This window comes from Monodon monoceros, unplaced genomic scaffold (assembly GCF_005190385.1).
Source record: "Monodon monoceros isolate NGI ecotype Baffin Bay Population unplaced genomic scaffold, NGI_Narwhal_1 Super_Scaffold_2, whole genome shotgun sequence".
Classification (NCBI taxonomy): domain Eukaryota; kingdom Metazoa; phylum Chordata; class Mammalia; order Artiodactyla; family Monodontidae; genus Monodon; species Monodon monoceros.
Window position 1 is genome coordinate 8,901,183 of NW_021703776.1, and position 17,018 is coordinate 8,918,200.

At 43.0% G+C, this 17,018-nt stretch overlaps 1 protein-coding gene across 2 annotated transcripts; it reads left to right on the forward strand.

Moving 5' to 3' along the window:
• The first annotated feature begins 1,637 nt into the window (after positions 1–1,637).
• LOC114901769 (histone H2A.V) lies at positions 1,638–12,588 on the forward strand. Of its 2 annotated transcripts, XM_029233908.1 has the most exons (5): positions 1,641–1,756; positions 5,766–5,843; positions 8,316–8,429; positions 10,934–11,063; positions 12,256–12,588. In XM_029233908.1, the coding sequence occupies exons 1-5, from the start codon at positions 1,754–1,756 to the stop codon at positions 12,315–12,317; spliced, it is 387 nt and encodes a 128-aa protein (XP_029089741.1). In that variant the 5' UTR covers positions 1,641–1,753; the 3' UTR covers positions 12,318–12,588. The 2 variants fall into 2 exon arrangements, with proteins under 2 accessions (XP_029089742.1, XP_029089741.1); XM_029233909.1 differs by lacking the exon at positions 10,934–11,063 and having other exon boundaries at positions 1,638–1,756.
• The last annotated feature ends 4,430 nt before the right edge of the window (positions 12,589–17,018 follow it).

The window sequence follows — 17,018 nt, forward strand, 5'->3', positions numbered from 1 at the left end:
TCAGAATTACAGCAGCCAAACTGGCCTGCTTTAAGTCCCTTCACAAGGGACAAGTCTTTCTCACTTCAAGAGCCTTTATACTTGCTCTTTCTTCGTGGAACACTGCTAAATTACACCCTTTCTAAATTCCATTTACTCTGCTTCTCTCAAAGCACTGTTTCTTCCCTTCCATGCACTTGCATTTCTTGTAATTCACACATTTGCCTGTTTACTTCTGTAACATCTGACCCCTGCTGTCAAGGACCGTTAGGGCAGGGACAGGTCTATTTTGCCAACCCCTGAATCCCCAATACCCAGCACAGTGCCTCCCAACAGTGTCAACAAATCACTCGGTGACTGTTTGATGGTGAACTCACAGGTGGATGCCTTGGCAGACGTGTAATGCCAGTCACTCAGGCCAGAAACAGGAAAGGAGGGGCAGCAATTAACAATGGTTACTGATTACTGAATTAACTCCTAACTCTTCCACCTACTTGTCAGGTTTTCCATTCATCTGGGCACACTGCTCTCTACCTCCACCTTGACAGGCCCCTCCTTCCTCACGCTCGTCTACACCTTCACTCGCATTTTTCCAAACTCTTACTTAGAAGCTCAGCCCCTTCCTCTCCTCGAACTCAAGTTACATTTCCTTAAAGACTCAGGGTCCCCCGTGTCAGACGAAAGAGAAATCTCACTTTGGGACAGCATCCGCCCACCTGGTGATACTTCTGAAATGCCCGCCTGGGGAAATTCCGCCAGAACCAAATCTCCGCGGGGACGGACGGCTCCGCGCACCCGGAACGCTGCCCGGCGCGGTCAGTGCAGACAGCTGTGAAAAGAAGCAAAGGTTTCAAACTGCAGCGGGTGAGAACTGGCCCCGAGCCCGGGCCTGGGCCCCGGCGACCGCGGGCGTGCCGTCCCGGGGACAACCGGGCCCGCACGCCGCCTGGGGAGGGGGGAGGGCAGCCGTGGGGAGCGGCCATGGGCAGACAAGCCCTCCTTCGCGCCCGTCCCTCAACTTCGCAGCGGGAGCGGGGACGCCGACCCCATTTCCGAGTTTCTTTCCTTTAGGTTGGGCGGCTAACCTAACGCCAGCGGGAAGGCGCTGAGGAGAAGGGCTGCCAGGCCTGGAAACAGTGCCCGCCGCGGAGGGAGTTCCCATTAGCACGGAGAAACCCTCGGAATCTATGAAAAGCAGCCAGCAGAAGCAACGACAGCAACCCTTTCCTTCCCAAACAGGTCTCAGAAACCCCAGAACCGATGCTGAGAAAGGGCGGGAAAGCCAAAGCCACCACCAATTTTTCCACCTATTGGCTAATCCCGCTGTCGTTCCCGCAGGCCCGCCTTCCTTGCTCGCGGGCGATGTTCTTACTGGCTGACTTCCGCCAGCTCTCCGCTCTCACTGGTCAGTGTCTCCGTTCGTCAGGCTCGGGCCTTGGAGACAGGCGGAGAGTGGCGTTTGGCTCCGCCCCCGGTCGCGCACAGGCGCGTCTGTGTTGGGGTCGGAGGCTCCGCCTCCGCGTGCCGTGTGCAAAAACAAACAGCCGTTAGGGAGGAGGTGCTGGGGGCGGGGTTTGGTTAGAAGGAGGCGCGCAATTGGGCGGTCGCCGGGGTTCAAACGAGCAAGGCGAGCGGGCATTGGCCGGGGTGGTGCGAGGCGGGCCCCGGTTATTGTCCGGGCTCCGGCGGCGGCGGCGGTGGCGGCGGTGGTCGGTGCTGCGCGAGCGGTGGCGGCGGTGGCTCGGCGGGACCGAGGGCGGGAGCGGCCGAGACCATGGTGAAGTCTGCGGGGCGGCCGGGTGGGTGGCGATGGCCGGGCGGCGCCGCTACCTGTTGAGGCGGTGGGCGTCAGGCGGGCGGGCGTCAGGCGACTACGACGGCTGTGCTGGCGTCAGGCGGCGGGGTTCCCCGCGGTCCCGGCCTCGCCCGCCGCGGCGCCGGCGCGAACTGAGGTGCGCGGGCCGAGGCCGGGTGGCCCTGAGCGGGACAACCGTGGCTGCTCTGCAGCACCTCCGCTGCCCCTGCCACCGACTTTAACTCCTGAATTGTGCGTCGGTAAAAAAAAAAAAAAAGTGCGGTTTTTAGAAACGCGAGTGGAGGGAACTTGGCCCCTTGTGAAGTTGGGAGGGAAAGGCGCTGGAGGGTGGCCGTGCCCCGCGCGGGAGCGAAGCAGCGACGCCGAGGCGCCGAGCAGTGTCCGCCCGAGCGCCCTACGGAGACAGCCCTGCCCGGGGCTGAACCACAAACAGAAATTATGGTTATTGTGACGTTCTCGCGTCTTAGACCTGGCTTCGACCTTATGGATGGTCGCACCCCGTTTCTGACTTGTAGTTGTGCAGTTAACGGAAGCGCTTCCGCCGGCCGACTCAGGCACAGATTAGATCTGTCTGTAAACTGATTTGCTCAAGCGGATGATTCTCCTGGTCCTTGCTGGTTTCGAAGGTGTCACTCATTTAATTTCTAGCGACCTGCCACATATTGGCTGTCCCTTTTACCAGCAGCTAAAAATACATGCACGATCGCATAAGCTAAAAATACAGGAGGCGTGGAGTTGTCATTCTTGTTTTGAGAATTTTAAACTTGAGGGGACGTGAGCATGTATCTGTTGAACTAGTATGCAAGTTTCTTGGCATCCAGTTTTCAACTTTTCCTGAATGAAATACACTCCAGCTGGCTCCATAGGCGTATTTTCTACCGAGATTCTTAACCCAGGTTAATACTAACACAGTTCTTAGAATCAAAAATTTTATGGTGCTCGTATGTTGTTTCTCAGTCAGTCATCAGATATATTAAAATGAATGTGTGAAGTTGGAGGGTGTATATACAGAGTTTGAGGGGGTTTTGAAAAGGAATTATTTACTGTACAATTTTATATTCGCACAAGTTTGATTCCATAAGACTTTGTTTTTGTTAAGTATGAGAAATGTATCCGGAAACCACGGAAATAGTCATTTAGCTTAGAGATTTTTTTTTTTAAATAATTTTTAAATTTATTTATTTTGGGCTGCGTTGGGTTTTCGTTGCTGTGCGCAAGCTTTCTCTAGTTGTGGCGAGCAGGGGCTACTCTTTGTTGCGGTGCTCGGGCTCTAGGCACGCGGGCTTCAGTAGTTGTGGCATGTGGGCTCAGTAGTTGTGGCGCACGGGCTTAGTTGCTCCGTGGTATGTGGGATCTTTTTGACTAGGGCCAAACCCGTGTCCCCTGCATTGGCAGGCGGATTCTTAACCACTGCACCACCAGGGAAGTCCTAACACTGAGATTTAAAAAAAAAACTGATTTCATGTCTACTTCCTTAAAAAGCAAATAGGTTAAATAGCAAGTATGATGGATTTGAAGTGATAAAATTGCTTAAGAGCAGTAAATTGGGAAGCCTGGGAAGTTTTGCAGTTGGTAGTTTTTTTTTGTTTGTTGTTTTTGTTTTTTGGGTTTTTTTGCGGTACGCTGGCCTCTCACTGCTGTGGCCTCTCCCGTTGCGGAGCACAGGCTCCGGACATGCAGGCTCAGCGGCCATGGCTCACGGGCCCAGCCGCTCCGCGGCAGTGGGATCTTCCCGGGCCGGGGCATGAACCCGTGTCCCCTGCATCGGCAGGCGGACTCTCAACCACTGCGCCACCGGGGAAGCCCTGCAGTTGGTAGTTTTTAATGGATAACTACTAATTTCATAATTGTCATAGACAGCGATTATAGTTTTAGACTCATGCACCAACTGAGAGGTTTTTTTAATGTATTTACAGCAGGGCAAATAGAGCTGAAAAGATTTATTTGAAGAAGTGAGAATATATGGCTACTCCCCCATATGGTTTTGGGAGATAAACATGGGGGGGGATTTTTAGCCTAAAAAGTATTTTAAGGAAACCATTACAAAGGGACAAAGGGAATATGCTATTTCAAAGCTTAACCTCTGCTTCAAAAACATCCTCAAACAACTAGCCAATCATGTAAACTGATTTATTTAACTAATTTTTCTTTTAACAGAGAAGAAATAATAGATTTAAGTAGTAAAATCAAACAGCCCAAAAGAGAATATTGGTTTCCCTCTCAAGTCAGATCCTTAGTATTCCATCCCTAGAGGCAAATAACTTTTCTGATGTATTGTGTGACCTTCTAGAAATGTATATGTACACACAGTCTACAGTACTCCACTTTATGTAAACAAAAGCTCACTGCACTTGCATATACCTTGCCTTTTACACAAATATGTTTTGTGAGTTGTTCCTTATCAGCACATATCTGTAACTCATTTGTTGAAAGGGCTGCATAATATCCCATTGCATTTATGTACTGTGTCCTGTTTGTGACCATTCATGTTATTTGAGAAATATTTCTTTATCAGTTGAAAGTAGTATTTGTTTAACCCCTTAAGAATAAATTTGTATGTCCCTTTTTTTTTTTGTAAAATACACATAACAGTTGACCCTTCTGCCATTTTTAAGTGTACTGCCAGTCATCTCCAGAACTTTTTTATCTTCCCAAATTGAAACTCTGTACCCATTAAATAGTAACTCTCCATTCTGCCCCTTTCCCCAGCCTCTGGTGACCACCATTCTGCTTTTTGTTCCTATGATTTTGACTAGGTACCTCATGTAAGTGGAATCATACATATTTGTCCTTTTGCTTATTTCACTTAGCATAATGTCTTCAAGGTTTACCCATGTTGTAGCATGTATCAGAATTTCCTTCCTTTTTACAGCTGAATACTATTCTATTGTGTGTATATACCACGATTTTGTTTATTCATTTTTCTGTGGTAGACATTTAGGTTGTTTCTGCTTTTTAGCTATTGTTTATAATACTGATATAAACAAAATAGCAAATAGTATAGAAAATATCTGTTTGAGTCCCTGTTCCCAATTCCTTAGGTATGTGCCTAGAAGTGTAATTGCTAGATCATAGAGTAATTCTCTGTTTAAATTTTTTTTAAGATGCTTTTTTTTCTCCCCATAGAGCTAAGTTCTGAATATTTCTGTGGAAATGATACACACTGACATTTTTAAAAATTATTTTATTATGAAATACTTCTAGCATGAGAGTTATATTGACTTGATGAAGATTCTTCAGTCTGAAATTTGAAAAATATGTTCAAATTTTTAGAAATCTCATTTTTAAAAAGTATTTAAGGTTTGACCTTGTTTCTATGTAAATTAATAAATGGTGGACTTCCCTGATGGTCCAGTGGTTAAGACTCTCCGCTTCCACTGCAGAGGGTGCAGGTTCAATCCCTGGTCGAGGAAGTTCCACATGCCGCAAGGTGCAGCCAAAGAAAAAAATGAACATCATCAGTTGTGGGACAATAAAATTATTAAAAAATAAAATAAATGGAGATATAACACATGTATATTTAAAATTGAAGATCACCTAGATTTTTTTAACTACCTAAAGTAAAGCTAGAAGAAATTTTATTTCCTAAGTTTAAATTTTTTAAAATTTTTATTGGGGTATAGTTGATTTACAATGTTGTGTTAGTTTCAGGTGTACAGCAAAGTGAATCTGCTATACATATACATATATCCACTCTTTTTTAGATTGTTTTCCCATATAGGCCATTACAGAGTATTGAGTAGAGTTTTCTGTGCTATATAGTAGGTCTTTATTAGTTCTCTGTTTTATGTATAATAGTGTGTATATGTCAATCCCAATACTCCAATTTATCCCTCCCCCCGCCTTACCCCCTGGGACCATAAGTTTATTTTCTACATCTGTAACTGTACTTCTGTTTTGTAGGTAAGTTTATTTGTAGTCCTAAATAAATAGCATTTTCGACTCTTCATCTGGAATTTTTTCCACCTAGGCTGGAGGCAAAGCTGGAAAGGACAGTGGGAAGGCCAAGGCTAAGGCAGTGTCTCGCTCACAGAGAGCTGGGTTACAGGTAACATCCATGCTGTTGTAATTCATTATTTTCTTTACTGTTATAATTCATGACTCATAGGTGTTTCTTTAATTACAAAAGTGTACTTGTATTACTGGCCTTTGATAATGAGATTAATTGGTCAAAATATAAACCACAAAGCAACTGCCTTATTTATTTATTTGTTTGTTTGGCTGCGCCAGGTCTTAGTTGCGGCACACGGGATCTTTTTTAGTTGTGGTATGCAAACTCTTAGTTGCGGCATGTGGGATCCAGTTCCCTGACAAAGGATTGAACCCGGGCCCCCTGCACTGAGAGTGCAGAGCCTTAGCCACTGGACCACCACGGAAGTCCTGCAACTCCCTTGTATATAATTTGTATTCTCTTCTTCTAAACAAGGACAAGTTATGAAAAGATCTTAAATGAATTTGGTGATTTTGCTCTCTTACAATCTATTATTTCTAGATTATAATTATGTTCCTAGTTCTTTTATAAATTGTATCAGATTGAAGTGAGTATGCTGTGGCTTTTATTTTAAAGAGTGTTTGTCGTGGTACATCGGCTTTCAGGATGAGAGAATAATGTACTGTCCACTAGTCCTGTGAATCTTTCCCCAATACCTTCAAGTGTAGACTCAGTGATATACTCAAAGCCCTAAATGGTTTCAAATTTCGTATATTTAAATTGTTGCAGCTTTAATCCACAAACTCAAAATTTTCCGGATGAGTAAGAATTATTCCCTACATGTAAGAGATACTTTTTAAACAGGAAAGTTTGAAGTCCAGACTATAAGGTTAGGATTTTTATCTTCTTGACAGTAGTGAGCCATTGAAAGTTTTTGAGGAAGAGGATGACATGATCTGGATGGTACTGAAGGAAGGGGGGGCGAGAACTTGTAGTTGGTGGGTACGTTCTGTATTTTAGAACATCATGCAAATCTCAATTAGAATTTATTTGAAGTGTCCTTACCTTGAAGTGGGAGATGGAAGACAGATACAGACTATTGCAGTGGTTTAGGAATAAGGTAATAACATACTTGAACTTGAGTAGGATGGAAAAGAATAGAAGGCTTGTGTATGCTCCCCAAAAATGGGAGGAGGGGTATGGGATTGAGAGGACGGTCAAAGAGAAGTTTCTCTAAGGCTTAGACCCTAAGGAGCAGAAGAGTTTGTAGTAGGGGCAAGTTATGAAATAATAAATTTAACTGCAGTCGTTTTGAAGTTCCACCAAAACATCCATATGAAAGTGTCCAAAAGTTGTAGATTTGAGTCTAGCTTTCCAAGAGAGGTGATCAAAAGAATTAGAAATTTAAGGTCACTTACGTAAAATTGGCAGCTTGTGCTGTGGATAAGTTTCCTAAGTCGAGCATGAGAAAGGATCAAAAAGGCATTGGTGGACCCCCTACCATATTTGATATGGTATTTGAGTCAAAGAATGAAAAGACTGAGGAGTAGTCAGAGTTTGTGTTAGAACTATGTAATTGCTTCGGCATAAGAAGAAATGGTTTTGTTTTTTTGTTTGTTTTTTTTAATAAATTTATTTATTTATTTTTGGCTGTGTTGGGTCTTCGTTTCTGTGCGAGGGCTTTCTCCAGTTGCGGAGAGCGGGGGCCACTCTTCATCGCAGTGCGAGGGCCTCTCACTGTCGCGGCCTCTCCCGTTGTGGAGCACAGGCTCCAGACGCGCAAGCTCAGTAGTTGTGGTGCACGGGCCTAGCCGCTCCGCGGCATGTGGGATCTTCCTGGACTGGGGCTCGAACCCATGTCCCCTGCATTGGCAGGCGGATTCTTAACCACTGCGCCACCAGGGAAGCCCAGAAGAAATAGTTTTTGAGGTCCTCTGTGTCAGACGACATAGCATGCGGTTACTGAGGATGCAGAAGGGAGTAAGACATGGATCCTGGTCTTGGGGAGCTTAGAATTAGGGAAGGATGTAAACAAAACAATCATGCCTTTTCTCTTTAAGGATGCAATCTGGAAGTAGATTTTGCTGGCTAGTAGATTTTGGTAGTTAAAATGTTACTGCTCGTCTTTCAGAATGGTGTTTAACAGAAGCCAGGGTTGGATTGGGAGAAAATGGGTGACAAGAAAGGGGTTTCAGGGTTTGTTTTTAAATCTTGCCTTTGGAAAGGAGATGTCTAGACTGTAACTGGAGGCAGTTGCTGTAGACACGTGGAGACATTTTAAGTGAAGTGTGCAGAAGGAAAGGAGCCAGCGAAAAGGAAGCAATTGGAGCTGTTGAATGATGGAGCAGTAACGGCGTAAGGAAGGTCCTTAAGAAAGTTGGGAGTGGGGTTAGTCAAAGGCACAGACAAGTGGGATTAGGGGACTTTGGAGGTGAGAAAGTGCCTGTTCTCAGAAAGTAGAAAGAAAGGGTCACAATGGGAGAATGGTGTTGGTTTTTAGTTCATGCTTTACTCATATTATTCAGCCTTTGATTACATTCAGTAGTGTGATAAGACTTCAGTGCTTCCCACTTGGTTGGTCTCTTTCAGTTTCCTGTGGGCCGCATCCACAGACATTTGAAGACTCGCACCACAAGTCACGGAAGGGTCGGTGCCACTGCTGCAGTGTACAGTGCCGCAATTCTGGAGTACCTCACTGCTGAGGTTAGTGGGGCAAATGTTATATATGGGAATCCTAGAGGTGTCTTGGACATAAATGGCTAAAACCCGTGGAATATTGGTTTGAAATAAAAAAGACAAACTCTTGTTAGTTTCTTTTAATAGCGGCTTTAGATGTATCTTATGAGCCTATTACCTAGTACCAGTGTCAAATAGAACTTTGGTGTGCTCTTTTTTAAAGTTAAGTAAGGGTCAATAATCCATATTTTTAAGTGACGTGACAAGTGTAAAATAATTTAAATACCATACTACTAATTAAATGAACTCTGAAATACATATATAATCGATAGGTGATATTTGTGAAGTTACAGCATAACTCTTTTTTTTTTTTTTACAGCATAACTCTTTTTTTAATTTTTATTTATTTTTTTTGCAGTACACGGGCCTCTCACTGTTGTGGCCTCTCCCGTTGCGGAGCACAGGCTCCGGACGTGCAGGCTCAGCGGCCATGGCTCACGGGCCCAGCCGCTCCGCAGCATGTGGGATCCTCCTGGACCGGGGCATGAACCCGTGTCCCCTGCATCAGCAGGCAGACTCTCAATCACTGCGCCACCAGGGAAGCCCCAGCATAACTCTTAGTTAATAAAGATTTGAGGTGGGGTGAAGTCTTGGCAGTGTGATGATACATATTTTTTAAATATCACAACTATATTATGATAACAAAATTTGGTAAAAGACCTAAGCAGCCTTCTGGTTCTGTGCATGATTGTATGCATAAAATGCTGTATCTTACTCAGTTTGACTTTTCAGGAAGATAAGTTAATTGGGCAAGAGTTCTTAATTCTTAGGTCATGGACTACCACTTCCTCCATTCTAATCCCTCCTAAGGAAAACAAAAGGGAAGCCATGAAACTCCTTCAACTACATTCCAAGCAAGGGAAGTAAGTTGAGTAACAAGCAAGTCAACTGATAGAGATAGCCAACCTAATAGAAATGGGGAAGCTTCCTACTTGAGAAAGATGTGGTTGGGAGCTAGGTTGAAAGATTTAGCTTTAATCTGTGTGTTAATTATCACTGCTGTCATTTCATTAACCTTACCAAGTCATTTATTTTCCTGTTGGAGATTTAACATTGATAGTTTCAACTTCACTGTGTCCCAAGCAGGGATTTTGTGTTGGTAATGTTTTTGTATTGGTACTAGTTAAGAGCCTTTCTGCTTTATCACTCTTATACCAGTTTTTATTTGTTTACCTGCAGACTTTTCAGAAAGGTATGCATTTTGTGCACTCATGTAGAGGCATAGGCTTCTGGTTCAGATTTTCAAGTCCCTTCTAAACTCCCATTATCTATATTCTTAGGAACTTTATGATTTTTTAGTTTAAGATTAAACAATAATCATATACATACATACATATGCAGTCAATGTGTATTTTCCAAATATTTAATTTTGGGGTTTTAGTCAATAATAGAGGTAAAGAAAATACTGAAATCTAAGTTCGGGGTAATCACTTTTCAACGTTGGCTTCACACTAGGATCACTTATGAAGCTTTCAAAAGATACTGGTGCCAGGCCTCACCCCAGACCAGTGAAGGTTGCAAGGGAGAATGGAGTAGAGAGTACTGGTGGTTTTTAAAGCACGCTGATTGCTTCGGATGTACACCGAGGCTTCCCACCACTCTGTTTAAGTGAGGAGGTTCTGTGGAGTTATTTTTGTGTTACTTCCATCAAAGGTTTTATAATGCCAGTACAGTCTACGGAGACAAAAAAGAAAAGAAAAGAAAAATGCAATTTTATGGCCAACTGGGATTTTGAAATTTCTCTAGTTGAAAATTGCCCTTATAGAATAAAGGGCTTCTAGCTAATTGCCTACAGATTATAGGGCCCAGTGATGTTAAAAACTCTGAATAAGAAATTATTTTAAATTATATTTTAAAATTTTTCTACAAGTGCTAAGCAATAAATTTCAGCTGTTAAGGGCCATGAAAAAATAGACTACATGGGTATATTAAAATATATTTCTAGATGTTCACGTTTATTGAATAGATTCTTGGCTAAGGGATATTATCTCTTGTCTTTTTTCTTTCTATAGAAGTAGATTTTTGCTCAAGTTTCTAGTTCTCTTGCGGAGAATGAATATAAAAGGACCAAATGGGGCTTCCCTGGTGGCGCAGTGGTTGAGAGTCCGCCTGCCAATGCAGGGGACACGGGTTCATGCCCCGGTCCGGGAAGATCCCACATGCCACGGAGTGGCTAGGACCATGAGCCACGGCCGCTGAGCCTGCGCGTCCGGAGCCTGTGCTCCGCAACGGGAGAGGCCACAACAGTGAGAGGCCCGCGTACCACAAAAAAAAAAAAAAAAAGGACCAAATGAAGTAATAAGAGTTCTATAAAAGCATTATAGAAATTTGGAAAAAATTTAGTGTTGGTTTATATATGTATCTTGTGTGTAGATGCTGTAGTGATCTTTTTAGCTATAATTGCAGGCCAAAACTGAATCCTTAAACACTTCACCCTTGTTTGATATGCTATCTCAACGGATGCTTTGTAGGTGCTGGAGCTGGCAGGTAATGCTTCCAAGGATCTCAAAGTTAAGCGGATCACTCCGCGCCACTTGCAGCTTGCAATCCGTGGTGATGAAGAGTTGGATTCTCTTATCAAGGCTACCATAGCTGGGGGTGGTATGTATTATTTCCTCTTCAGCCTAGATTGTTAACTGGCCTAACTAATAGATAATTCAGATAGATGATCCAATACATTTGTATCACCAACTAGAGAACATAGAAACTTAAGTTCCAAAAGTGTTAAGTCTGACAATTCTAGACTTCTCATTATGATCTGAATACATATTTCTTCTCTTTGTAGCCATATACAATGCTATTTTTATTTTAGCAAGTTCTTCATCTAAATTTCATATGTGAGACTTAAAACCTGGTGTTTAAAATATTTCCCATATCCTTTAAACTGTGTTTGAAAAATGATGTTGAGAAATTGCTTAATATGCTCTTGAAAATCAGAGCTGAGATAATTGAATGAGTCAGGATCAGTGAAGGTGAGATATAAATTGGTGGTTCTTAATACTTTTTGGATCACATTTGGAGAACCTCTTGAAAGCTGTGGTTACTCTTCTCTAAAAAAAAGCACATAAAATCACACCATTTTACATAGTTTTAGAGGGGGGTTCCCAGACCCCAAGGTGGGGACCCCTTGGTATAGATACTTTAACAGAATCAGAATGTGAAAGGGGACTTAAGTAAATTTCATTCTTTTTTAAAAGCCTTTTTGTTTGTTTTTTAAATTAATTAATTACTCTTGGCTGCATTTGGTCTTTGTTGCTGCTTGTGGGCTTTCTCTAGTTGCAGCAAGTGGGGGCTACTCTTCGTTGCAGTGCGCAGGCTTCTCATTGCAGTGGCTTCTCTTGTTGCGGAGCACAGGCTCTAGGCACATAGGCTTCAGTAGTTGTGGCGCGTGGGCTCAGTAGTTGTGGCTCGCAGGCTCTAGAGTGCAGACTCAGTAGTTGTGGCGCACGGGCTTAGTTGCTCTGCGGCATGTGGGATATTCCCAGATCAGGGCTTGAACCCATGTCCCCTGCATTGGCAGGTGGATGCTTAACCACTGTGCCACCAGGGAGGTCCTCATTCTTTATATAATTGCTTTTTGGGGTTGAAGCCCTAAAGTGGTAAGATATAGCCAGTTTAGGGACTTCCCTGGCAGTCCAGTGGTTAAGACTCCATGCTACCAGGGGGCACGGGTTCAATCCCTGCTTGGGGAGCTAAAGATCCCACATGCCTCTCAGTGCAGCCAAACAAAAAAAAAAGATATAGCCAGCTTAAAGTTTTTCTACTAATACTGTTTCTTTTCATTTCATTCTAGGTGTGATCCCTCACATCCACAAGTCTCTGATTGGAAAGAAGGGACAGCAGAAAACTGCTTAGAGAGTTGTTCTAACCAACCTTCTTCCTCCCCGTCATTGTACTGTAACTGGGACAGAAGAAATAATGGGGATATGTGGAATTTTTAAAACAGTTAAGTGGAAAAGCATAGACAATTACTGTAGACATGAAAAAGAAACATTTGTATGTTCTTAGACTCGAAGTTTGATAAAAATATCTTTTCATGTGGCAACAGTTGTGTGTTGATTGGCTAGGTTTCTCCCATGTGTTTTATACAAAAATGGAATTGATAAACCATTTTTTAAAAAAGTAATTTGTCTCTAAACCGTTCTGTTTGTGCTGTGTTGAAAATATTTTGCTCATACTTCAAAATTTTTTAAATTTCAAATTGGTTATATATTCAGAAAAATCTTAAAACAGAAATTGGGCATCTCCTTCTATCATGATTGATACCATATTATATTGAATCTTGGCTGCTACCTGTTAGTAGTAGGCACCAATTATTTTACATACCACTAAAGAAAAAAACTGCCAATTAAACCATAATATGCCATCAATTATGAGATGCATCCCAATTTCAGAGATGTTAGAGTATGAAGACATGCATTTAGAATTGATGAAATAGGATAGTGGAATTATTTGAATTATTTAATGAGCACTTACTATGTGGCAAGCCCTGTGCTAAGCGCTTTATTGATGAAGAAATTTTATTACCCCCATTTTAAAGATGTAGAATCTGAGGCTCACAGAAGTTAAACGGCTTACCAGAAAACATTTATCTAATAGATAGAAAAGGGCAGAACTAGGATATAAACCTAGATTTGGCTGACTCCAGAGCCCACACCCTTACCTAGAATTGAAGTTAAGATGATCAAAGTTGTCTGCTTTTGGCTTAAAATTCCAGCTTTTAGTGATCTTTTATTGATACAGTAACATTCAGTAATTTGTACAATATTTTAAAAATTATTTTTGTTTGTCAGTTTCTAAGTAACTTGTAAGATTTAAGTTAATGTATCAGTTAACGGTCCATCAGAAAATTATATTTTTCTGGAAGTCTGGAAGTCTTCATTAAAAATGGAAATTCTTTAATGTTTTATAATACAACAGTATCAAAACAAAACTCTCATTTTTAAAAACTTATTTTATTATGGAAATTTTCAGAAATAAAGAGAATAGTATAATGAACCCCTGTGTACTCATCCTGCAACTTCAGCAGTTATCCTGTGGTCAGCTTTGTTTTACTTGTATCCCCAACCTGAACCCTCATCCCAGTTGATTGGTTTGAATCCCATTCCAGGCATGATTTATTTTCATGTCCACATACTTAAGCATGTGTCTCTAAAGATGGGGTACAACCACAATACCATTGTCTTAAGACAGCTAACACATTTTATAATAACAAATACCCAGTCAGTATTCAGATTTCTGATTGTTTCATAATTTTACGGTTGGTTTGTTTGAATCAGGATCCAGACACTATGTCTTACATTTTACTGATAGCTCTTAAATTTCTTTTTAATCTGTAGGTTTCTCTTTTATTATTATAATTTTTGAAGAAACTGAGTTGTTTGTCCTATAGGATTGTCTCTAAGTGTGGATTTTACTGAATCTTGGCACATATTTTGAAGAAGCTTCTATATTGAAAGGATCTACGATTATCCATGTGTGAAGTTTTAGTAGTTTTTAGAAACCAAAGAAGCAATAGAAAAGAAGGCAAAATAACCTATCAGAGAATAGGGTCTTTTACTAGAGTTTCCTATATAATTGCTTCAAATATCTGTTTCCTTTTGGTAGTGTAATTATTTGTTTCCTACTGTGTTCCCAGGATTGTATTTTTGTTTTCTGATGGAAAAAAAAATAGAACAACTGGGCCATGTGCTCTGGGGCCTCACCCCCACATTTGGTCCATCTTGCTTCACCTATACACCCCTTCCTCCCACTGGCTTTTTTTAAAGCATGTCCCAGCCATCATATTGCACCTGTAATACTTTAATAGGTAACTCTAAAAGAAAGCTTTAAAAAGAAGGCTTTTTCTATTTTAAACAAGACAGTACCTCATTGTGGTTTTGATTTGCATTTCCCTGATGATTAGTGATGCTGAGCATCATTCCATGTACCTGTTGTCCATCTGTATGTCTTAGAACAAATGTCTATTCAGATCCTCTGTCCATTTTTTTTTTATAAATTTATGTACTTATTTTTGGCTGCGTTGGGTCTTCGTTGCTGCGCGCGGGCTTTCTCTAGTTACGGTGAGTGGGGTGCTACTCTTCTCTGCAGTGCACAGGCTTCTCATTGCGGTGGCTTCTCTTGTTGTGGAGCATGTGCTCTAGGCACTCAGGCTTCAGTAGTTGTGGTGCACGGGCTTAGTTGCTCCGCAGCATGTGGAATCTTCCCGGACCAGGGCTCGAACCCATGTCCCCTGTGTTGGCAGGCGGATTCTGCCAGGGAAGCCCTCTGTCCATTTTTAATTGGATTTTTTTTTTTTTTTTTGCTACTGAGTCATATGAGTTATTTTTATATATTTTGGGTATTAACCCCCTATGAGATACATGATTTTCAAATATTTTCTCCCACTCCGTAGGTTGCCTTTTTTTCTTCTTTTTTAGTTATTTGTTTGGCTGCATCAGGTCTTATTTGCAGTACACGGGATCTTTTGTTGCAGCGCGTGGGCTTCTCTGTAGTTGTGGTGTGTGGGCTCAGTAGTTGCGGCACACGGGGCTCTCTAGTTGTGGCTTGCAGCTCTCTAGTTGTGGCACACAGGCTCTAGATCCCACAGGCCTAGTTGCCCCGCGGCATGTGGGATCCTAGTTCCCCAGCCAGGAATCGAACCTGTGTCCCCTGCATTGGAAGGCAGACTCCTAACCCCTGGACCACCAGGGAAGTCCCCGTAGGTTGCCTTTTTATTCTTTTGATAGTACAATGGTCTTTTTTTGACATTTTATTATGAAAAAATTTTAATATGCAGAAGAGTTAACTATACAGTGAATAATTCTTAACACCTACCACCTAGATTCTACAATTAATAGTTTACTATATTTGTTTTATAACAGCTATTCGTCTGTGAGATGGCCCTCATTTGCCTGCTGTTTTTATTCTCTGCTTGTCCAGTTATTTCTTGTTAGAGAAGTTCTTAGACCAGATCGTGTTGTTCATTATATTAGATGATTGAGGGACTTCACTGGTGGCACAGTGGATAAGAATCCGCCTGCCAACGCAGGGGACATGGGTATGAGCCCTGGTCCGGGAAGATCCCACGTGCCGCGGAACAACTAAGCCCGTGCGACACAACTACTGAGCCTGCGCTCTACGGCCCGCGTGCCACAACTACTGAACCTGTGCCGCTACTGAAGCCCACACGCCTAGAGCCCATGCTCTGCACAAGAGAAGCCACCACAATGAGAAGCCCACACACGGCAATGAAGACCTAATGCAGCCAAAATTCATTAATGATTATTTTTTAATTAAAAAATAAAGTGTGGTCTCCACTCGGGAGGCTCATAGCCTAAGTGGGGGGACAGAGGTGGACACAGAAGTTTCCGAGTGGGGCTTCTTTGGTGGCGCAGCCGTTAAGAATCCGCCTGTCAATGCAGGGGACACGGGTTTTAGCCCTGGTCCAGGAAGATCTGCGGAGCAGCTAAGCCCATGCGCCACAACTACTGAAGCCCGCACACCTAGAGCCCGTGCTCCACAACGAGAAGCCACCGCAATGAGAAGCCTGTGCACCGCCACGAAGCGTACCCCCCGCTCACCACAACTAGAAAAGCCTGCTCACAGCAACGGAGACCCAATGCAGCCAAAAATAAATTTATTTTTTTTAAATGCTCAGCAAAATGCATTAAAAGAAAAAGAGGAGCCTAGTACCTGGAGAGCAGACTTGTGGTTGCCAAGGGGGAGGGGGTTGGTGGAGGGGTGGAGTGGGGTTTGGGGTTAGCAGATGTAAACTGGTATATACAGAATGGATGAGCAACAAGGTCCTACTCTATAGCACAGAGAACTATATTCAGTATCCTATGATAAACCATAATGGAAAAGGATATTTTTTAAAAGGTGCGTATATGTGTAACCGCATCACTTTGCTGTACGGTAGGAATTAACACTGTAAATCAACTATACTTCAATTAAAAAAAGAGCATGGTGGCCACATGGAGGACAAGGTGAAGGGGAAGAGAGCTTAGGATCGACAACCCAAGAATGAAGGGAGCCGGGTCTGGATAGACACCCCGTATTCTACTCCAGAGAAAGGGGACGGCCTTCACCAGCTCAGCCAAAGAGGCAGGGCCTCACGGAAGAGCCTCTTGAAGGCAGCACGTTAGAACCGTTTGCCATAACCAGGAGTGCTGCCGCCAGAGCAGTCAAGGCTTTGGGAGGACCCTGGGCCCTGTGGCCTTGACCCAGGAGGAGGTCCCCAGAGTCACGGCTTAGTCTAAAAGTTTGCTGCCAGAGGGCAAAGGGAGCCATTTAAAATTCACAAGCTGTTGGAATAAACCCCAGTCAGTTCCTGTCTTCCCTATCCATCATCCTTCCTTAGGTGTGAAGAGGAGAAAATAAAACTTCCTGTCTCTCCAGCCCAGCCTGAGATGTTCACTCACATTTATCTACCTTTCTACAAGGTCATCGATCTGTTCTTCTAAAAGCTCATTGGTCTGAATTCCGTAAGGTTATTGATCCGTCCTCTGCAAGGTCACTGATCCATCCTCTCCCAGGCGGCCGACTACACCAGCACACCTGGTGCTCAGCTTCCTC

What these genes read in the sequence shown, in the direction of transcription:
- LOC114901769 (XM_029233908.1), top strand. An exon ending in CACAGAGAGCTGGGTTACAG is followed by an intron (nt 5,844 to 8,315) that starts GTAACATCCATG and finishes GGTCTCTTTCAG; the next exon opens with TTTCCTGTGGGCCGCATCCA. An exon ending in TGGAGTACCTCACTGCTGAG is followed by an intron (nt 8,430 to 10,933) that starts GTTAGTGGGGCA and finishes GATGCTTTGTAG; the next exon opens with GTGCTGGAGCTGGCAGGTAA.